The sequence below is a fragment of the Gamsiella multidivaricata genome, assembly GCF_025024155.1.
Source record: "Gamsiella multidivaricata strain RSA 2152 chromosome Unknown BC939scaffold_57, whole genome shotgun sequence".
In the NCBI taxonomy this organism is placed as follows: domain Eukaryota; kingdom Fungi; phylum Mortierellomycota; class Mortierellomycetes; order Mortierellales; family Mortierellaceae; genus Gamsiella; species Gamsiella multidivaricata.
In genome coordinates, this window is record NW_026251765.1 from 168,711 (window position 1) to 190,014 (window position 21,304).

The 21,304-nt window shown below is 46.7% G+C and overlaps 9 protein-coding genes across 9 annotated transcripts; 3 read left to right on the plus strand and 6 right to left on the minus strand.

The window, feature by feature from the left end:
• Nucleotides 1-1,617: 1,617 nt before the first annotated feature.
• BC939DRAFT_459341 (uncharacterized protein) lies at nt 1,618-2,054 on the minus strand. Its single transcript, XM_051556722.1, has 2 exons — nt 1,772-2,054; nt 1,618-1,744 (listed from the first exon to the last, which is right to left on the minus strand). Exons 1-2 carry the CDS (start codon nt 1,935-1,937, stop codon nt 1,692-1,694), a joined length of 219 nt encoding a protein of 72 aa, XP_051409659.1. The 5' UTR covers nt 1,938-2,054; the 3' UTR covers nt 1,618-1,691.
• Nucleotides 2,055-6,707: 4,653 nt separating this feature from the next.
• On the plus strand, nt 6,708-7,709 carry BC939DRAFT_400034 (NADH:ubiquinone oxidoreductase intermediate-associated protein 30; the record flags this gene model as incomplete). Its single annotated transcript, XM_051552514.1, has 4 exons — nt 6,708-6,858; nt 6,995-7,077; nt 7,172-7,357; nt 7,506-7,709. 4 exons carry the CDS (start codon nt 6,708-6,710, stop codon nt 7,707-7,709), a joined length of 624 nt encoding a protein of 207 aa, XP_051409660.1.
• Nucleotides 7,710-7,879: 170 nt separating this feature from the next.
• Nucleotides 7,880-10,275, minus strand: BC939DRAFT_479350 (NUC091 domain-containing protein; the record flags this gene model as incomplete). Its single annotated transcript, XM_051558843.1, has 3 exons — nt 7,880-9,301; nt 9,396-9,809; nt 9,904-10,275. 3 exons carry the CDS (start codon nt 10,273-10,275, stop codon nt 7,880-7,882), a joined length of 2,208 nt encoding a protein of 735 aa, XP_051409661.1.
• A 241-nt stretch (nt 10,276-10,516) lies between these two features.
• Nucleotides 10,517-11,589, plus strand: BC939DRAFT_459346 (cytochrome c oxidase, subunit VIa). The gene is made up of 3 exons (XM_051556723.1): nt 10,517-10,663; nt 11,063-11,232; nt 11,365-11,589. The coding sequence occupies exons 1-3, from the start codon at nt 10,549-10,551 to the stop codon at nt 11,416-11,418; spliced, it is 339 nt and encodes a 112-aa protein (XP_051409662.1). The 5' UTR covers nt 10,517-10,548; the 3' UTR covers nt 11,419-11,589.
• A 606-nt stretch (nt 11,590-12,195) lies between these two features.
• Nucleotides 12,196-14,366, plus strand: BC939DRAFT_459347 (uncharacterized protein). Its single transcript, XM_051556724.1, has 5 exons — nt 12,196-12,795; nt 12,929-13,126; nt 13,210-13,692; nt 13,806-14,020; nt 14,133-14,366. Exons 1-5 carry the CDS (start codon nt 12,298-12,300, stop codon nt 14,290-14,292), a joined length of 1,554 nt encoding a protein of 517 aa, XP_051409663.1. The 5' UTR covers nt 12,196-12,297; the 3' UTR covers nt 14,293-14,366.
• On the minus strand, nt 14,361-16,147 carry BC939DRAFT_459350 (iron permease FTR1 family-domain-containing protein). Its single transcript, XM_051556725.1, has 5 exons — nt 15,835-16,147; nt 15,670-15,737; nt 15,316-15,586; nt 14,851-15,183; nt 14,361-14,765 (listed from the first exon to the last, which is right to left on the minus strand). The coding sequence occupies exons 1-5, from the start codon at nt 15,982-15,984 to the stop codon at nt 14,442-14,444; spliced, it is 1,146 nt and encodes a 381-aa protein (XP_051409664.1). The 5' UTR covers nt 15,985-16,147; the 3' UTR covers nt 14,361-14,441.
• A 321-nt stretch (nt 16,148-16,468) lies between these two features.
• On the minus strand, nt 16,469-18,798 carry BC939DRAFT_495024 (uncharacterized protein). The gene is made up of 6 exons (XM_051559623.1): nt 18,641-18,798; nt 18,401-18,519; nt 18,179-18,286; nt 17,976-18,081; nt 17,822-17,881; nt 16,469-17,719 (listed from the first exon to the last, which is right to left on the minus strand). The coding sequence occupies exons 1-6, from the start codon at nt 18,702-18,704 to the stop codon at nt 16,875-16,877; spliced, it is 1,302 nt and encodes a 433-aa protein (XP_051409665.1). The 5' UTR covers nt 18,705-18,798; the 3' UTR covers nt 16,469-16,874.
• A 307-nt stretch (nt 18,799-19,105) lies between these two features.
• On the minus strand, nt 19,106-19,638 carry BC939DRAFT_400007 (uncharacterized protein; the record flags this gene model as incomplete). The annotated part of the gene is made up of 2 exons (XM_051552512.1): nt 19,106-19,171; nt 19,477-19,638. The coding sequence occupies 2 exons, from the start codon at nt 19,636-19,638 to the stop codon at nt 19,106-19,108; spliced, it is 228 nt and encodes a 75-aa protein (XP_051409666.1).
• A 568-nt stretch (nt 19,639-20,206) lies between these two features.
• BC939DRAFT_459357 (uncharacterized protein) lies at nt 20,207-20,652 on the minus strand. Its single transcript, XM_051556726.1, has 2 exons — nt 20,539-20,652; nt 20,207-20,460 (listed from the first exon to the last, which is right to left on the minus strand). The coding sequence occupies exons 1-2, from the start codon at nt 20,627-20,629 to the stop codon at nt 20,315-20,317; spliced, it is 237 nt and encodes a 78-aa protein (XP_051409667.1). The 5' UTR covers nt 20,630-20,652; the 3' UTR covers nt 20,207-20,314.
• Nucleotides 20,653-21,304: the final 652 nt, after the last annotated feature.

Sequence of the window (21,304 nt, forward strand, 5' to 3'; positions counted from 1 at the left end):
GGCTCAGCCAATGGACTTGCTTTTACCACAACAATAGTAACAACGAAACCCGCTATCTGGAACACTCCCCACAGTCAATGGGTCGTGGCAAAGATGATGCATTAATAAAAAAAAAAAAAAAAAAAAAAAAAAGAAGGATTGGGAGCTGATTCCTAGGGACGAAGGTTCAATGATAAAAAAGAGAAATAGTTTCCCAGAAAAACAGAACAGAAAAGGCATTCAGCAATAATAGAAACCAGGGCTAATGCATTGTCCGTGTTCCATTTGTGGTCTTACGAGGAGCTCCTTCATTGCGGGTGGATGTGAATGTTGTACAGGTGCTCTGAAGGTCAAGATCTATGTGATGCCATCGAGGCTGTGCACCGCTCGGGCCAGATATACGCGTCGATCACTATGTCCCTTCAATGCAGTGCGAGTACCAAGTGCAAGCCCATTATGCTGCTGACAAAGGCTTTTCTTGCTATTACACATTTTCATCTTTTCATCGTTTGGTTCAATCCTCACTCTTTATTTCATTTTCGCATTGACGTTTGCTGATTCTAAGGTGACTAAGGTTTGGGGTTCGAAGCGAGATATACAAAGGAAAGTGGATTGGCTTGCCATCAGTCAGACTTACTTGGGAAAGTGAAGACTGTGCAGGGTACACCGCGGGCAGGTTGCAAGCCATGGTACCCCAGAAAAAAACCCACAAGGGAAAAAAAAGTTCGGCTTTTGTTGACCTTCTTATTTTTTTTCCTGATCGTTGTTGCTGTTGCTGTTGTTGTTGCTGTTGTTGTTGCTGCTGCTGTTCCTGTTCCTGATGGTTTTTTTTTTTTTTTTTTCTTTTCATTTTTTTTGTTGTTGTTCCTGTTCGTTTTTTTTTTGTTCTTTTTTTTGTCCCTGCTCCTGATAGTTTTTTTGTTGTTCCTGTTCCTGATTTTTTTTTTCTTTTTTTTTTTGTTGTTGTTCCTGTTCGTTTTCTTTTTCTTTTTCTTTTTCTTTTTCTTTTTCTTTTTCTTTTTCTTTTTCTTTTTCTTTTTTTTTTTCTTTTTCTTTCTTTTTTTCCTGTTCCTGTTCGTTTTATTATTTTTATTTTTTTGTTCCTGTTCCTGCTCGTTTTCTTTTTGTCCCTGTTCTTGTTCCTGATCGTTTTCTTTTTGTCCCTGTTCCTGTTCCTGATCGTTTTCTTTTTTTTTAGCTTTTCGCATTCAACCGATAAAAAGTGTACGAGAGTGCGTGAGTATGTGTACGTGAGTTTGTGTGCAACTGTGAATGTGTGCGCAAAGTGAAGGTCGGTGTACGGAATGATTTCGTGTGGCGAGTGGACTGTGATATGAAAGATGGAAGGTGCAGAGCGGAGAGATGTAAGAGCGGGGAGATGAAAAGGCGGAGAGGGGAGGTAGGTCTTTATTTGTGTCACTTACTTTCTTGGTGGTCCGTTCGCTTGTCGCCATGGATGCGCCCTAGATACATGTGCAAGAGAAAGAAGAAGAAAAGGCAAAGCAAGAAAAAAAAAAAAAAAAAAAAAAAAAGCAAAGCAAAAAAAAGCAAAAAGCAAAAAGCAAAAGAAAGAAAGAAAGAAAAAACCAAAAATGAAGTAAAAGAAAGTAAAAAGAAACAAAAAAACGAAAGAAAAGCCCTCCGAATATCAGACAGTCTTTGTATTCATTGGCGATCTGAAGATGCCTTGAAAAATAGAGCTGTTCATCATGTCAAGGAAGGAAAGCAGCTCCACAAGAATAAGCAGAACGCGTCTTGGCTGGCCCTCAAGTGCTGTTCAGATAGCCTGTACTCAATAGTAACTCGAAGGAGGCTATATGCCAGAGCCGATCATCATGTGTATAAAAGAAGGCAAACAGCGACACAAAGATCCCATCAGTCAAGGAAACAGTTCTAAAGGGGAACAATACGCAAAGAAAAAACCACAGAAACGTGGAAAAAGAGAGGCTCAACCCCATTAGCCAACACCCAAAGCTGTCCCCCGGAGCTCTCTCTTTTTTTACTTCAGTCGTTGGATCAGACCACATATGGAAGGTCATCATGTCCAGAAGAAACGTGGAGCCCTCGTCCCAAAAGAACGCAATCCGTCAATCAAAAGTGCGTATTCCTCTCCCCGCTCTCTAGAGCTCGAACCACTCATCCTTGTTCATTGGAATCCCCACCCAAAGTACCAAAAAAGCAAAAAAAAAAAAAAAAGAGCAAAAGCAAAAGCAAAAGTAACAACAGAACAGAAAAAGAAAGGGCCAGAGAAAAAGGGTGGCAAATGGTCACAAGCGTGTTTTTACCAAATATGGTGGGCAACTGGAAGACAAACTCATATTTTCATTTACCTCGAGATCCCATTCGCGGTAAGGGGACGCCTGAGTATCAACCGACTGCCACAGGTCTGCAGCCCTTGAATGGTTGTCTCTTAGAAGAGGAGGCCGGGCACCTAGCAATAGCGAGAGAAAAAAATAGAGAAAGAGAAGGATAAGGAGCAGGAGAAGGAGAAGGAGAAGGAGATATATATATATATATACAAGAAGTGCAGAGGAACAAGGCTGAGGCGGACAAAAATGGGAGAGAGTAATGAGGAAGAAGGGCAAGAGACAGCAGAAGTGAAGGACTGAGAGTGAAAGTGGGAGTAGCTGAAGTAGGGTAAATGTGGAGAAGAAGGAGGGAAAAGAGCTTACCTTGAAGACCGGGTGAGAGAAGAGAAGAGAAAGAAGAGAAGGGGGAAAAGAGGAGGGCTTCATATCCCCACCTCGATAGACACTCCTTCCTCGACAAACGGTAAACGTCATCGCTACTATCTGCAGTGGGGAGAGAATGTCTTCGGGCAGCCTCCTATCGGTATAGTCTCTTTGGGTCTTTCATATGAAAGAAAAAGAGATAGTGGGCGATAGACAGCACGGAGACAGTGGACAGAGACAAGCAAGGAGATAATGATGGCAAAATAAATCTGGCCGGTGACCTATCGGGACATGAAATATACTTTGGCGGTAAGATAGCCTGGTCTTGGCAGCAAAGGAGCAAAGAGAGAGAGTGAGTGAGTGAGAGAGGATGAGAGAAAGAAGGGGAGAAAGAAAAAGAGAAGGAGAGGAAGAGAGGTCTACTTTGATGAGCATGCAAGCATGAAAAAGATAGAAAGCAATAGACAGAAAAGACATGGCAAAGGTAGTGCCACCATAAGAGTGTCTTTTGTGAGTGCAGTCAGCACGTCTATCGAAGCAGCCAATGATGTAATGATGTACCTGGGAGTGTGGGAGGGATAAAGACACAGGAACAAGCAGCAAGGAAAGAGAACGATGATCATATGGGTCACATACAGCGATATTATTCTTTCGCGGCACTATGCGGGCATACAATAGTCATTAAAGACAATACATCGCGAGTATGTTGGACTCGGACCAAATTGTCTATTCTAGTACAACCACTGCTGGCTGCATCCTTTCCAGCTTTTTTCGTATTTCATCAAGTGCTCACATATGGCTGAGCCGCATTTATCCCCTCCTAAAGAAAATCAACCTGCTACAGACAACACCACCTAGTCGACACACGTCGTAACTGCGGATAGCAGCACTGGAAGTGGCAGAAAGGGCTGTCAGCAATGACACACGCGTCTCTCTCCAAGGATTGTCCGTGTTTATGCGCATACTCCACAGCACTTCATTTTTTCCCTATTAGTATAACCCACACGAGACATCTGCAGTTGTGGTAAAAATGGGCGCAGTCCACAATTTCGAAGAAATCCAAACCCAAACTTTGTTTTACACGCCGTAACAGCTTACGACTTTCAGAAGGATAAGAGAAAGGGGATGATAACCACAAGTTCGCTTATCTACTCCATTCCTTTCATCAGCCTTCTCTCGCATCACCCTACTTTCGCGTACCTCTTCTTCGTACAATCTACTTCCTTTGCCATGGCCAACCTCAAATTATTTTGTCTTGTTGATGGCGAGCCCACGTCGAGTGCATTTCCTGTCGAGATTGCCGCAGCAGAAACCATTGGTGACCTCAAGGAGCGCACCAAGGCCGAGAAACCTGACATATTTGATATAGAGGCCGACCTGCTCATTCTCTGGAGTGTCAGTCCCCATCACTGATGAGGAGGATGAGCTGCCAGTCAAACTCGACACCCTGAATGAGAAGAAGAAACTCTTTCCCAGGATTCTTCTCTCTCAGATATTTCCACAAGAGCCAGACGACGACAACTATATCATAGTACAACGCCCGCCACCAGGTAATAACACTCATTGCTCAATGCAAACCTTTCAATACTGGCTTTGGTGTCTAACAGTCTCTTCTTTATATCTCCAGGCAAAAGGAGGGCAGAAGGAGATAATGACCCCTCCAAAAGACATAAGACAACCCTCTTAGGTGCGATTGAGAACGCTGGATTTGCAGACAGGACAATAGTGCATGGTGGACCCAAACTTTCTGTCCTAAACCAAAAAGACAGGGTCGCTGTATTGGAACATCTTGGCCAGGGAGCTTGGCGGATTCTTCATTCTGGTCACTGCTCGAGACAGCGCGTGCCTTCCGGGAGAAAGACACTGAAATACAGCTTTTGGAGTTAATATCTGCACCTTCCGGCACTCTGTTTCCTATTGTCGACACACAGGATCTATACGTCAGGGAGGATTACAAAAAACTTTATCTGGATATCACCTCCACATTCACGGATACCATATCGCCACTCCAGAATCGCATCGTCGTCACCGGCATCTCTGGCATTGGCAAGTCAGCGTTCTTGGCGTACTTTACTGTCCGACTTCTTTCAGAAAGCGATGGTGACAACCCTCCTATTATCATTTTCCACACGAAACGGAGTTCAAGGTGCTATGTCTATGGAGGGATCTCTACTGTATGCATTGGAGTGGTCAGCGATTTTCAAGCCTTTCTCGATCTGCCTGGAACGTGGTATTTAGTCGACAGCTCCCCAGACCCAGTGCTCGGCCCAGCCAAGACTATCCTATCAGCATCGCCAAAGACCCTCGTGGAGCAATACAAAGAAGTAGCCAAAGAATCACCACGGTATTACTACATGGCGCCTTGGGAGTTGAATGAACTGGAGGAGTGCCGAGTCAGCGTCAAGAGTTTCAATATGGTCAAGCCGGATTTTATGGAGAAGCTTTACGTTAAGATGGGAGGAGTACCGAGATATGTCCTGCAGTTTCCATGGGTTATACTGGGGCGAGATAAGAATGCCACTGTTGAAGCCGAGGATGAAGCATATTGTGGTGTCGATGAGGCCATTAAGCGCGTCAAGGATCCAGCTATGCTTCTGGAATGCTTTGCTCATGGAAGAGTTTCCTTAGAGTTTAGCAGCCGTATTCTTCACCAGTGGCCCACTGAGGATAACAAAAGCTACTGGTTGGCATGGGCTTCACCACATATTCAGCAAGAGATCGTCGAACAACTGAAGGAGAAATCACGCGGAGGGCATAAGCTGGAGTAGTTACACATGCAGAAGCAACCCTCTAATATTTGTCTCACGAGGTAATTATTGGACTCCAAACTGATTTAGGTTTAAAGTCGAATCCACCAGTGCACACCCAATCCTTAAGCATCTCCATTCCCATCTTCGTTTCAATTGAAAGATTTTAGGAAAATTGCTATGTATCGCTCGGCATCTGGATCAACAGAAAGTAACTCTATCTTCTGACACAAGGACGGTCGCTTTAGTTTTGGAGGTGCCTTGTGTTCTGATTAATTATCTGAATGCACCAGGCTGGCATTGCAGGCATTTCATCACGGTGCTGAGGTGGTTTGACAAAATGGTATTTTTCGGACTTCAGGCTCTTGGGGCCACAATGATACACCCGCCATGGCCACGTGTGTCGATAGGAGTGAGTATACCGTTTATACGTAATTTTGTGCAATTTTTAACAGCATTCAAGCCATTTTCGGCGGATTTTAATAGAGAGAAAAAGTAGTGCACACCACCTCCGGTAGTTTTTTGGATGGGAGTGTTATCGGGCAATCGAATATGACAGTTCCCTCCTTAATATCGTTTTGTTGATCTCTGTCTTTTAGTATGTACATCGCAATCAATGACGATTATATCACTGGCTTCACCAGTTAAAAGGGCTATTCCATTGTCTTGGTGGAAGAATTCCTTATAGGTATCGAGCGTGGCTCGTTCCCAACCCGGCTTGAAAACAATTTTCTTTCTGTTAACAACATCATCCCAGCGCAATTGATCCCAATAGGAACCATACTGAGGCCGACATATTTTTTACCAAAGACTTCCATCGTTTAACTTACAAACTTACTATCCACTTTCGCGCTCGTGCATTTAAGAAACACGTGCATTTAGAGAGGGACAAGCACACGCTTCAAAAAATCTCACGGGCTGCCTCGACAGACCAAAGGGAATGAGACCTGATCAGCGCAGCACTACTCCGCTTTCATCGACACAACACACATCAGCCAACTAGAACGCATAGGAACACAGGATCATCTCAGAAATGCTCGGATTCGTACGTCGCTCACTCAATGCAATCGGAGCAGAGACCGTCAAGGGTATGCTTGTTTTCTTTCTTTTTTTATTTTATTTTTTTTCTAACACTCGATTCACATACTTAAACCACTGAACCAAAAAAAAAAAAAAAAAAAAAAAAAAAAAAAAACCTTTCCCCACTCGATCGAATGCCGTTTTCTATTGTGTTTTATTTTACTTTGGACAGGCAGTGCAAATCGTACTCTAATGCTCCCACCTTTGTCTACCATATACAGTCGTACGGATGGACCACTCGCCATGGAAGCGAGAGATGCCTATGGCCGCACTAAGGACACAGGAGGATTTGAAGGGCTGGCTCGTAGGTTGTGACAAGGACATCGGAGGCTTCTCAGAGGCTCATCTGGAGATCACCAAGAACGGTACAGGCAAGTCAAGTCCAGGGAGGACAGCTCAGGACCATGGCTGCCGAACGACAGCCGACAGTCAGGACTACTATCTAACATTGCCTACTCTTGTTTCGAATGGATACCCTTCAAAAACACACAAAAAACAAAAAAACCTCAACGATAGGTCGCTTTTATGGTCATTTGTCACTGGATCTTCCCGAGAACGAGGACGTTGAAAAGAGTGGATATGCAGGCATCAGGACAAAGGTGAGAAGACACTGCTATACCAGGACTCACTCCCAAGATCGCACTTTCCATTGGACGATATTATTGATCTTTTTGACCGTCAAATCTTCAATAGACAAGGCCAGGATCGGTTTTTGGCACACCTGTCTGGGATACATGTCTTTACGAGTACCTTTCGTTAAGAGTCAAGGGCGATGAGCGGAAATACTTTGTCAATCTCCAAACAGATGGTGTTGTGCCTACGGATCTGTACCAGCACCGTCTCTTTTTGAAAACGCCCGGCGAGTGGGAGACCGTTTTGGTAATTAAACCACTGCTATTGCCAATCATCTTTTTTTCATTTTTCTTTTGTCTGTTTTTTTTATGGGTACCATCGCCAGGTGGCATGGGTCCTCGTTCCGCCTCGCATATTAACCATCGTCTGTTGTTTCTGTCCCTATATCGAACAGATCCCATTTAAGGACTTTATCTTGACAAATCAGGGCTTTATTCAGGAGGATCAAATCGAGATTTACAGGGAGAGGGTCAAGAACGTGGGTGTCTCCATCATTGACAGGAAATCAGGCCCTTTCGAGCTGGAGATTGAAAGCATCAGCGCTGCCAATGTCGGACCGGATCCAAATGCACCCCAGCCAGAGAATGAGCACCATTGAGTTCAAAAAATAGGACCTTGTTTGGTATTAAAAAGGCATGTATTGTACAAGAGATGAGATCTTTTAGCTAGTCGTGATAAGTGAATGCAAAAAAAAAGAAAAATGGCATCATGCGAGTAAGGATAATAAGTGAAAATAAAAGATGTCAAGAGAGAGCAAGAAAAAGATGTCTACTGGCGACGCTTCTTGCCCTGGTCGCGCAGTTTTGTTGCCAGCTTATGGGGATCCTCGGGCTTAACCTTGTTGCGGTTCTTGTTCTTGACGTTCGCAGTCTCATAATAATGAGTACCGACCTTGCCCTTGTTCGTCGTCATACGGGCCTCCTTCACGGGCTTTGTCTCTTTCTCCTCCTCCTTCTGCTCCTCCTCTTCAACATGCTTTCTCTTGCCAGCCTTTGCAGTCTTCTTGATGTCCTTGACCTCGAATCCAGCAGGTCCAGCTGCAACGCGCTTCAAGGCGGCACGCTTCTTGATCCTCTGCTTACGCTCGGTCTCCTCATCTGAAAGCTCGAGCTCACTGTCGACATCCTCCTCGCTGTCATTGTCTTCCTGTCCAGGGATTGAGTTCACAGTCTCTCCTACAACGTTGGCAAAGACATCATCCCAGTCCAACTTCTCGCCCGAAATCGCGCTGCTAGCCTTGGCCACTGCAGCCTTGGTCTCCTTCTTGGCCTTCTTCTCCTGTCGAAGCTGAGCCTTGCTCTTGCGGGTCTTGGTGGATGTGCTGAAACTTCCCTCCTTGTCCTCGTCCTCATCATCAGTCTTGTTGACATCATCCTCATCGACCTCATCAGGCAAAATACCCTCAGGAGCATTACTCTCCCGCTTGTTTTTCTCCTCCTCGAGCAACGACGCGTTCTTAGCCAGATCGTCAGCCATGAATTTTTGCATGACGGGAATCTTTGAGAAGATCTGCTCGACCTGAGGCAGTGATGGGTCAATGCTGTTATAAATCGGGGCCTCTTCCACAGCCTCTTCACCGGGCTTGTCACCCTCAGGAGGAGCGGTGTAATAAGGAATCTTGCCGCGCAACCAGTCGTTCAAAACCATCTTGGCGACACTGCCCAGATCCGCCTCGCCTCCTTTGATCAACTTTCCGGTGCGCTTGGCGAGCTGAGTCAAAAAGTCGACAGAGTCCTCCCAGTGGTCCAACTCGTATGTGCGCTGGATGTACTCTGGACGGACACGGCTCAAAAGCTCTGGAATGTAATCATCCGGTTGCTTGATGTTCTCTACACGGACGACTCCCTTGAGAACGATATCGGTCTCGGTATCCGTGGTCGAGGGATGGACGACTCCAGGGCAATCGATCAAGTAGATGCGCTTCATCAGAGTGATGTACTGCCAGACCTTTGTCTCACCAGGAATGGGGGCGACGTTGCAGACCTTCTTGCCACGAAGAGTGTTGATAATGCTGGACTTTCCAGTGTTGGGATAACCAATGAAACCAACCGAAATCTGCTTCTTGTCCGAGTGGAGGGTAGAGAACTGACGGAGGAGCTGGATCAACGATCCTTTACCGAATGAGTTGTTAATAGAGGCGTGGAAGGCGAGCGTAGGGTATTCTTTGGACAAGACCTTGACCCACTTGGCCTGTATATTATAGTGGAAATAGAAGCGTTGTTAGCGTCGGCAGCCTGGAAACAATCAAGACTGCATGTCCTATTGAAAATGATGGCAAACTTACAGTGACCCAGGTGGGGACGAGATCGCACTTGTTGAGGACGAAGATCAACTGCTTGTGGCGAGCCTCCTTCTTGATGTGGTACTCAACGTTGGAGCAGCGGGTGCCCATAGGGTCACGGGCATCCAGGACGTGAATAACAACGTCCGAGGAATCAATAACCTTGTAAAGTTCTCCCCAGATACGTTTCGACTGTCCCTTCTGGAAGACGCTGTCTCTGGCCTCTTCAATCCAGTCCGTGATCACATTCGACTGCAAGTTCTTGTCAGCCTTCTCGTCATAGTTCTCCAATGTCGACTCGACCTTCGCTGCCAAATCCTCCAAGTTTCCCATGGCCAACTTTGGGCGTTTACGCTGAGCCTTGTTTCCGAAGGTATCGCTAAATGGCTCTGTCTCCAACACATGCATTTTACCGACCTATACGAGGCATCATCGAGCGTATTTTAGTCACACGAGTCCGTACTGAAAGAATATGGGATGATGCACTAAAGATTGGAATAAGGATACTTACATGAACGGGATCCTGAAGAAGGGACATGGGAAGCTTGTGCTGCTTCAAAAGGACCTGGAAGGGATCGTTGACCTTGGCAGCCAGGTTCTCTCTGAAGCTCTCGAGGGCTTTTTGACCGATAACACGGGTATTACCGAACCACTTGCGATTGGGAGCCACACGGCCAGGCTCGACAGCCTTGCTCTGGAAAGAAGCAGCTTTGATGACCTTGCCCTGAGCATTGCGAATCGCCCTACCGCCCTTGAGGAGCTGGACCTGCTTGGCAGCCTTGGCATCTCTGTAAAAGTTCTCGCCCTTGACCTTAACGTTTCCGAGGCCGTTTGAGCCTCCCAAGGCCTTAACTCTGTTGTGCTCCTTCTTTAACTGGCCCATGGCGTGTGATGTAAGAGTGGAGTAGTGGGGAGGGGGTGATGATGTTTATGCCTATTGTTTTTTTTTTCTTTTCTTTTCTTTTTTTTTTATGACTGCCTCTTGCCTAGTTCCAAAATGTAAATAATCACTGTCAGGGCGATGTATCCCAAATTCCAATGCGTCACTTTTGCCGTGCCTGCCGGGGTTCGGTGCCTGGAAATTGACATGCAGCCAAAATAGATACCCTCTTACTCCAGTTTCCCAACAGTAATTACTTCTTTCCGTATAATCACAATGGTCTCCAGATTCGCTCAAGCTGCCAAGGGCATCCGCTTCGCCTCCTCGGCATCTGCCAACGCTGCTAACCCCTGGTTGGCCGAGCGCGTCGCCATCAAGGAACACGCTGGTCGTACGTCCCTCAAATCTCATTCCCCTGGAATCAGGACAACTTGTACACTTGATCACAGTGAAGATCTTAAGTCAAAAATCATGTATTCCGTTACTATTGCAGGACTATCGCAGGACTATCGCAGGAGTAGATCAATGTAGCACAGAAAGCAGATCGTAACCATATCCACAGTTTTGAGGAGTAACAGTAGTACCGACCGTTCCAGCACTCTAGATCAGCAAACCCCTCTCCCGCGTTCAATTGATGCACTATGCACATTCGAAATGCGCTCGAGCCCCTTTTACCCCTGACAACGAACACTTCGTGATAACCATCCAGCTCGGCAACTTTTACGCTCTATACATCGTCACTCACTCCCAGTTTCATCTCTGCACTTCCTTCAATTGGACACGTCCACAGCCGCTGCTGAGACCTGGCGCAAGATCTCTATCTACGTCTGCATCCCTGCCGTCATCGCTGCCTCTGCTAACGCCTACAACCTCTGGGCAAAGCACCAGGCCCATCTGGAGCACGAGCGCCACGAGGGCCATGAGGCTGTCAAGTACCCCTACATGCGTCTTCGTACCAAGGTAACCAATGCATCCTATACGATACGTGTCATATGTCTGTGTATTACTCATGTACTTAGTATGGGCAAACCCCCTTCACTTTTCCTGACACACCGCCAACATCTCTCTTATTTACTTTTTACCCGCCTCTAGGCCTTCCCCTGGGGTGATGACTCTTTGTTCTTCAACCCTGAGGTTAACATGTAAAGACCAGTCCTCGGAAGCATCGACGCTCAACCCATGATCAAGAAAGTACGAGTGAAGGAAAGACGAGGCAGAGAAATCATATAGAACGTCTTATCACCCGACTCCGGCAATGAAATCGGAGGCATAGAATTGTGGATTTTTTCAAATGTAAACCAACATTGTTCAAACATCTTATTCATTTTCTTCTTGTGGATATTGTTGGGTGGGCGCAGGACCAAATGCAGCCGATTGTTAAACGTGGAAGGCGAAATATGCCTATAATCGGTCAAAGATGGGCTCATGACATCTACTTGTAAAGAGAGCAGAACGTGTCAAAACGCGCCGCAAACTTTTCCCGCGGAAAAGGATGGACTTTTAAATGGGGTTTCTTCCTCACGAAATACCTGCGAACCTTGCATTAAAGAGCATTTGTTTGTAGTCTACTGAAGCGCTGCCTCAGTCCATAAAATCTTTTGGACAAGGCCGTTGATGACACAAAATCCGTTTCGTGCGACCTGGATCCTTATTGACCATCAGCCATTTTTTTTCTTTTTCTGTCTCTCTTTGCTTGTGCGATGGTGGCGAGGGGGGGAGTGCGCAAATAGAATGACCGCAAAGAGTCGAGAGCAGTATCGATTGTATGCATGTTGATGCTCACATGAGGCTAAGGAGCACCTTAGCAAGCACAGCAGCTGAAGCGATCGGCGGTAGTGCTTGTTGAGTCGATGGTGGAAGTGAGGCGTAGTAACCCTTTTTCCCGGCCATAAAAGTGAAGAGAAGCTCCTCACTCCTTTCCACATCCGCTTATACACTCCTTCGCCTTTTGATATCCCATACACGCACATCTACAGCAAACTCCTTCTCCTGAGCGCCATTCTCCTCTAGCAAAGCATTGTAACCATGACTATCGAGAGCTACAGCAACAAATCCCGCAAGGCCCAAACTACAACCAAGACAGGCGGCCTGAGCGGCTTCTTCAGCTCCATGTTCCACTCCTGCTTCCCAAAGAACACAACCAAAAATGCAACATGGACCAACTGGGCCAAGAACCAGTCTTGTCGTCCCGCCGACATCTTCTACCCCGAAACCCTTGAGGATCTAAAGAAGATCGTCAACATGGCCCGCACGAATGGCAAGAAGGTCCGATGTGCAGCGTCGGGCCATTCCTGGTCCTCTACGTCTGTCACGGACGGATACCTGGTGGTCGTCAACAAGATGGAGAATGTGTATAGTCCTGTCTATTCTGAAAAGGAAAAGACCTGGACCGTGCAGCTCGAGACAGGTGTCTTGGTCAAGGACTTGGACAACGTGCTGAGGGACCACAACCCTCCATTGACGCTGCCCTCGAACGTCGTATTGGACTCTGTTCGCTATGGCGGCGTTCTGAGTCTTGGCTGTGTAAGGAACTTCGTACCTCCATGTTATCACTCGCCGTTCGTACACTGTGGGTTTCTCTCAGTCAGCATCCCTGCTCCAAGGATGCCTTAACTAATCAAAAACTTGATATCCCTATCCTTTTTCCAATCGATAGCATGGTGCCGCAACACACACCCGCACCCTTCCGGATCTCGTGAGCGAGGTCACCATCATCGACGCCAACGGAAACCTGAACACGTTCTCACAAGAGAAAGATGCAGAAGAATTTTCAGCAGCCTGCGTCAATCTCGGCCTACTCGGTGTCATCTACAGCTACACACTCAGGGTCGAGCCCATGTTCAAGTTGCACATGGTATGATTATTTACCCTCACGAACGCGCCAAACTTTTATAGACCACTGCATTTTTTAAATCAAATGCATTTTCATTTCTATAGACGGACACGTATCCGCCTCTCAGCGACTACTTTGCTTCGCCTAATTTGTGCGGCCCAAAGCTCAAGGCCATGGTCTTGGCCAATGACCAAACCGAGATCTTTTACTGGCCCTTTAACACACCTGACCTGGGCGCTGCCAATGATCGCATCTGGGTGAAGCAGTGGCAGCGTACCACAGTTCTGCCAGTTAGCATCAGTAAAGAATGCGAAGCCTTCCACAAGCTGATTCAAGGGTATGAGACTCAGTTTGGTGAACATCTATACGAATTCATGGCAAAGCATCCCTCGAGCACACCATTTGTCAACTGTCTACTGTTCAAGGCAGTCGGAAATAAGGACGTAGAGCAGGTCTTAGAGGCGCCTGACGCGATTCATTATCAGGCTGGGATTGATAACCTGCCGTGTGTGGATTTGGAGATGGCGTTCAAGGTCAACGAGGATTTTTCGAATGTGGTCATTGCCTGGAACTACGTGATTGAACAGGTGAGCGAGCATGCTGTCCGACCTTCAAGCTACGGAGCAATGTGCAGAGATGGCGTTTATCATATCTTCGTTACTGCTCGCACTGACAATTGCATTTGAAATTTTTTTGCTAGCTATACGAATATGCGAGCCGTGGCGAATTTCCATTCAACCTCACGCTCGAGATGCGTTTTGTCAAGTCATCTTCACTGCTCATGTCGGCAGCGTATGACACAGACCCCGAAGCGATCTACTGCATGATCGAGATTCTTTCGGTCAACAACACCAAGGGTTTTGATGAGTTCTCGAGTAAGATTGCCAAGTTCTGGATGGACAATTTCCGCGCAAGGTATGTACTATATCTGGTTTACTCTTAGTTCTCTCCTCCCTCCTCCTCTTCCCCCTCACTCATCTCAGATGTTTTTGCTGACGCTGAAAATTCTTTCTATTGCGCATTCTAGGCCGCATTGGGCAAAGATGTGGGAACATGTACCGGGCATTGTGCCCTATCTCCGCCAGCAGGACAGCGAACGTTACGATCGCTTTGAAGTCGTGCGTAGGAAGTACGATCCTAATGGCATGTTCATGAACTCGACCTTTGCCGGTGTATTAGGCCATTAGAAACAAAAAAAAAGATATGCGAGAATTTATACCGCTTAATACATGACCATTGCACATACATTTCGCAGCCCAGACGTCAGTCGAGGATGTATAGAAGTTTATATTCCGTGTATTGAGGCTATCTATTGTCGTATTCAATCCAAGGTCGTTTACAAGTGAAGGACTTCTGATTCTTCATTCAGGGTTTGGTCGCTGAAATGACGAGCAAGTTGACTGTCTTGCTTTACAGACGCTGCAACGCTCTCCTGTGCGTCGCCACCGGCCACAGCAATGTCCATTTTTTTATCTTGCGAGAAATCAGCATTCTTTTCACCATCTTCGTCAACTACAGCACTTGTAGAAGACTGGAGGATAGTTTCTTCGCGAGCGCGTCTGCGGCGTCTCAGCTTCATGAAAGCCAGACCAGCAATCACTGCAAACCAATATAGAATGTAGCTGACGATGGTGCCAATAGAGGCAACGTTATTCCAGCCCTATTCAACATTCGTACAAAAAGGGGTTAAATTGTAGCCTAACATCTTAAAACACATAAAGAGCGGCAGTAAGAGAGTCCGTTACCAGAACCGCGTTCAACAACGCCCAACCCCCAGCATTCGGGTCGTTCGGGTTACAGCATTTCAGTCCCCAGACATTGACGCGTGGATCATACGTGCCCACATCGTCCGACTGCGTGTCCGTCAGCCTGTTCCAGGTATTGGCCTCGAACGCAGTAACAGCCTTGGCGACCAGGCCTGCGGCGATGATGAGTAATAGGCATGTGGAGGCCACGAAGAACTTGTGCAGCTTCATCATGTTGCCTCCTCGGTAGAGCAGGAATCCGACAAAGAGGCCGCACAGGATACCGACGACCACGGCTGCAGGGATCGCTCTTGCCTGCTCAGAAAACGTAATCTTTTTATTTTATTTTATTTTTCAAACGAAGAAGGTGGTTACAAGAGTGAGTATATCGAGTTGAAAGAGTAGGCATATTGTCAAAAGGACCAGATCGAGTAATGTTTGTTTAATACAAAAATAATAACTTACACCACCGATGAAGACAATGGCCTCGAGACCCTCGCGCAAGACGGTGATGAGTGGCAGGATAAAAAGTGCATAGCGACGCGAGCTGTTGCCGAGGCCACGCTCGTTCTCTTGCTCCATGGCCTTGGACAACTTGCCTTTCCATTTTTCTTGGATCTGCGTCGTCCGCAGCATGGCAATGCCCATGACCGTGATCATGACCACGGCAATCAACGAGAAACTACCTTCCCAGAGCTCTTCACTGTTGGCCCATAGGTTGTTGGCGTACTTATTCCTATTTGAGGGATCGGTTGGTTTTAGAAATACGGTTGCGTAGGGAGGGTAAAAATATTTTAAAAATGAAATCCAGCGACTTACCAGATAACAATGAATGCAGCGCCAATCGCCAGCGAGATGGCTAGCCCTAAGGCTGTCCCGGCCCACACCTTTCTTTCAAACAAACAAACAAAAAACGAGCTGATGAGCGATAGGGTTCTGACAGGTTTCTTAATTTGCCTGGTTATAAGCCAGAACAGGACTGACCTGACGAGATAATCTCTTCTTGATTAATGGATCCTCAGTCAGGACTTGCTTCAAGAACGAGAGCAAGACAGAGACAATGATCGCAGCCTCAGTGGTCTCGCGAAAGATGATGAAGAAGATGGGGATCGAGAAGTAGTCTGTTGCTCCCATCGTGTTTTTGCTATGTTTGCCGCGTCTCTGAAGGACGTGCTGTGCGGAAGTTGTGTGTGGATAAAGTATTAAATACGAGTTGACACGCGCGAATAAGCAGCGATGGATGTGTAAGGAATCCCGGTGAAGATAGACGATGAGGAGGGAAGCACAGAGAAAAGGGTACTCGAGCGAGGAGATGGAGAGCGCGACGAAGGCCTTTTTTATATATTGAAATAAGGTTATCAGATGGTGTAGTTCAATCTGATAACAAATCGGCGGAGAGAAAAAAAAGAAAAAAAAAAAAAACTCCCCATCTCATAGTTCATCCGTGGCGTATTTTCAATGCCATACACACACACATCGGACAGCAAAGTACATCAACGTGAACAACCAGACTGATGAAGAGATGAGTTTATCCGTAGACACCAACACTAGCCCGCATAGAATAAGAAGGCGTGGTATCAGATTCATCTTTGTTTTATTTTTCTGCTGTCCAACCCACCCCGGGCTGCCATTTTTATTACTCATCAGTTTACTCCGCTCTCTTTGCAGCCCAAATAGGGCGCATTTTATCCAGCTGGTCCTGTCGCAGTGACATCGTGTGAAAAAGAGACGCACAGAGCAGTGGTACCACCCTTGTTCTGGCCCATATCTGCAACATTGTTTTTCCTGTACTTTTTCTTGCATTAGGTCTGGGCCTAATCATTTCTTGTCCAAAATACCCGGCTCACTTTACGAATAGTCTGTAACAGATGCTTTTATTCTGTACCATGCCATTGGTAGCGTGTCCGCTATTCCTCCCATATCAATCAGCGCATGAAAATACTGCACAAAGATGAGATTGTTGGTCATGAATGTTTGGTGTCTTTACTTGTGCTCATTAGGCGAAAAAGTCGGATAACATCGCCTCAGGACCTCGTCGTACTTCCTGTTCGCATGGTGCGCATCGTCAGCAAACTTCGCGTGCTCAGATTGCCGCTCCTCGACAGCTTCCTTTGGCTCCTTGATAATGCCTCCGACACTTCTACACCACCTAACCTGCCACCACCACTGCTTCCCGTGCCCTTTTGCGCTTGACTGTACGCCTGCACCTCTGACTCGTCCACCAGATAATAGCTCTCCCCACTAAGGCGACTATTTCTGGTCCGAGCCGACATGGGGGACCGTGTGTGTTCAATTCCACTGCTGCAGCCATAGCGATTTTCATTTTCCTGTCCAAATTCCTGTCGACTCCGCACTCGGCCCAATGACTCGGTTCCGAAGTCCCTTTGTTGCTGCAGCCGCTCCTGCTCGCGGCATTCCTGCTCGTACAAGTCCTCTGTTTCTTCATCCCACCCTAATTCCTGAAGAATCCAGCTCAAAACCTTCATGAATCGGATGTAATCCTCCTCTTCCGCATTTTTTCCTGTGCCTCGCGCGAGATGTGAAGCATTTCCATCGTCCATGGCCGTTGACACGGTTGAAGGGTCCTGGTTTGGATGCCGGGAGCTTGCCCCGGAGGGCTGGCGAGGGTGACGCCCTGAGTCAGGTTGCTGATGACGTTGGTGGTGTTGGTGAGGGCGGAGTGGAGATATGGCCACCGGTAGAGGATCGTTCCTGGAGCTACCGAATCGTGCTTGCTCGTATCCTGCTATATATTCCAGTCCAATATCTCTCGTTATCAGCTTTTGGTCCATGAGCATGTGGATATACGCCGAGATGGACATGTTGGGTGGCCGGGCCAAATCCGGTGAGTTCGCGACGGCGGCTCGTTCTGTATTTGACGATTGCGAGATTGATGAAACAAATGTCAGTACAACATCATCTAAGGGGCCTTATTGCTACCAGTCGGGAGGCATATTTTTTTGTTTTCTACCAATAAAGTGAGGTGTGCTAGCCATAAAGGTTTTAAAATGAGTATCCTGCAGTGACGACTCTACGATCAGACAAGATGGTGTTTCGAAGTCAATCGCTGGTCTTTGATCGCAACATTGCAGAGAAAATCTGTACGCCAAGGAGACAGAACTAACCAGGTTTGCCCCACCCTGGCTGTCCGCTTTCCTCCAGCAATGGCTGAGCTTTCTTGACCAGTCTTGCAACGCGATCCAGCTCCGATTGTACAAATTCGTACACTGTCTAGGAATGACCAATTTAACGACAATGTAAGCAGTTGTTCCAAACATCCATTCGGATTGTTAGACTGCGCGCGTCGTATCCTCAAAGTCCTGAATACCTTTGGCAAATCTTCGCGTGTGATAGGCATATACGCCTTTGGGATCGCCTGTCGTGCCAGTTTTACTGTCACATATCGAGAGAATCCAAAGATGGTGGCCAACAGACCCTATAAAGCACAATTGCATCATCGACGCAGTATTATGGTTAATATTTTGCTGGATAAACCAGTCGGTTATTACGACGCATTGCGGGCGAAGCACAATGAGATATCAAAACTTACTAGAAGAACGTAGCTGCCGCCAAATACGGCAAGATTTTTGTAATTGGGAGGATCGCCCAGGTTGGCTGGGTGAAAGATCTGAAAGATCACATCATATGCTGACGCGAAGATGCATATTCCTAGCAAGGTTATGAAGAACAGCGTTGATATCGTTGATATTGTTGATATTGATATCCTGTTGTTGCTATCCAATAGTGCAGCATAGTCTTTGTGCGTTTGGACGAGACAAGGGTGACGCACCTGTGACTGCAACCAGGAAGAATAGCGAGCTCACATAGAAGCAGCTGGAGCGCGTCAGTGGCATTCACTCTGCGTGTGTGCGTCAAGGCGACTTGATGGTGATGTTATAGGGTCAAGGTCTAAATGAAGGCGGTCTTGGCCTGGAGATGTTGCGAGTGATGAAGGCAAAAGAAAAGGGGCTCGCTCTGCCAGTTTGTACTTTGTAGTGAGCATTCATATATTTACACGTGATTCATTCATAGCACCTTGCGCCCAATCCAGGCACCAGCCAAAGCAGTGTACAGCATACTCCATGTGTCGCAGAACTGTATTTTATACGATACAGGAGTGGTCTAAAGATGATGGCTAGTGCCAATTGCTAGTATACATAAAGGACGAAAACGAGGAATAAGGCCGAAGAGTCCAGTTTTCCGTAGGTTTGTAGTTGATGTTCACGGGTGCTGTCCGGATCGAAGAATGGCAAATTTAAAGCTGCTTCTGGAGGCGGGCCAAGTGGTAGTTAACAGTGTTAACCTTCTTCGTCTTCGTGGGCTATATAGTACGAGAAGGTAGGGAGGAATTATTAGAGAGATTGTCTTGGATCAAAATCCCCAATTGAACAGCTTGTCAATTGCTGTTTGTCGTGCTCCTGCCTATCGCCTTTTTACTCTAGCTCCAAAACTAGTCCCGTTTGATTGCGAAGTTAAACCCAGCTCCCAGTCCAGTGTATGCGACCTGATCTCGCTCCATAAACAGTGCCCCTTCCGGTTCCTGGATGCAACAGGACGCTGGTCGATCTCGTTGATCGATCTCCGCTGTCCATACTCCTCCTCAAATCCTGTAGTAACAAGTCTTACCAAGTTCTTCATGCAGTCAGCGAGCATCTTGGCGGATTGCATACACTTGGCATCATCGACTCCGGAGGCGGTCCAGCACTGGATCATGGCACCCATCTCGGCAATACAGGGGCTGGCCTCGATCACCTTGCGAGGCTTTGTGCGAAGATACTTCAGTCTCATTATTGATAATCCTGATAGCCGTTATTCCAAAAGTCAGAGATATCCAGAGAAGTGAGTTGTGAAGTGCGAGAGGTAGTACACCGAGTTTAATACGGAAGGTAAGACCAGGATTCCATGTCACGGATTGGTTGATTGATCAGGTCCATTTGAATCCAGCAGAAGTTAATATGCGAGTGAAAAACAAGAGCTTGATCAGTATCCTCATCCTGCATCACATTCCAGAACAAGGATCAACTGCTGGCGAGAAAGTGGCATGCGTACCTTTGTTGTTCGGAGGTGAGGACAGATTCCGGTAGAGTGGAGTTGAGTTCGACAGGGCGATTATTTTTGTTTGCTTGCTGGCGTGACGTAGTCGTTTATACTGGTGCTGTGCTTTAAAATACGGCGCCAATGGATTTCTAGACGTTGTATTGGACATGACATTTGAAGCCTGCGCTCGTTTTTTTTTTCGCATATCAAAGAGCCTTCACACGCGTCAATATAGACATGCAAACGAGAACGCGTGTATTTCATCACAGTTTAAATTACATTGAATTGAGAATGACAGAGAAGTAGATAAATAAAGATATAATGAAAAAGAAACCCGATTTCGGGGCATCTGGTGCCACTTTTTATTGCTTTCGCAAACAAGAAATATAGCGAATATATTATGCTATGTTGTCCCTGGGCAATACTCTTAGCAGTTGTACTTCAGGCAGCAGATTTGGGAGCCGCATTGGACTGGGCCACCCCACTGAATGCACTTTCTCCAGAGGCAGCATTCTCCGACCCCGCACCCAGTGGAGGAATACTTGCAGCAGGTGCTACGCTTGGTGAGGCCCACTATTGTTTACAATTGATTATTAACTGTTATGCCTTTTTTGACAGCTCTGTTCTGGGCTATTCATGCTAGATACTTACCGGCAAGTGAATCGGCGAGATTTTCAGGGTCGGCGGATACAGAGAGAACAAAGGCAAGGGCTGCGGAGGCGATGACAACGTGGAACTTCATTTTTTTTTCTTTTTTTTTTTTTTCAATAGAAATGAGCGGTGGCAGTGATAGGCGGGCTTGTGTTCGTCCTTGGGGATGAGGCGAGATGATGCGAGATGGTGCGATTTTTTTGAGCAGAAGTGAATGAAAGCGCGAGGGCGAGGTGTGCATGCCAGGGTTTATATACAACTTTTGTTTCCTTCATAGTGCAGGCACGCGTATTATGAATTTCTGGTCTTGCTTGAATCTCCAAGCACTGCTCCCTCCTTTTTTTCATGGGCGCCGTTACCGCAAGGTGGATGAAGTGATGCAGCCATGTCCTTAAAAAACAGCTTTTCTTTTCATTCATGTTTGCACTGACCTCTCAGCCTGCGTTCGTTACATAAATAAAGCGCCGTGCTGCAACTAGACACGGATCTAGGTGTACTATGGTATCACAATCATGGTTCTTGATAGGCAGGATCGTACAAAAGTGATTGGTTACAGGTTCTGTTTACCATTCGGCACGCACGCTCTGCATCCATCTTTTGGTGTAGTAGGAACGCGTTGACAGGTCGGGTGACATCCCATTAGCTTATTCTGTCTTTGTACTCGCCAGCAATCGTCGTGTAACGGACGGCTAACGCGTGCAGAAGAAGCGGCTAGGCTCGGGCCAATTCTTCAACTCGCAATCAAGATGTGGCACTGTCCTACAGA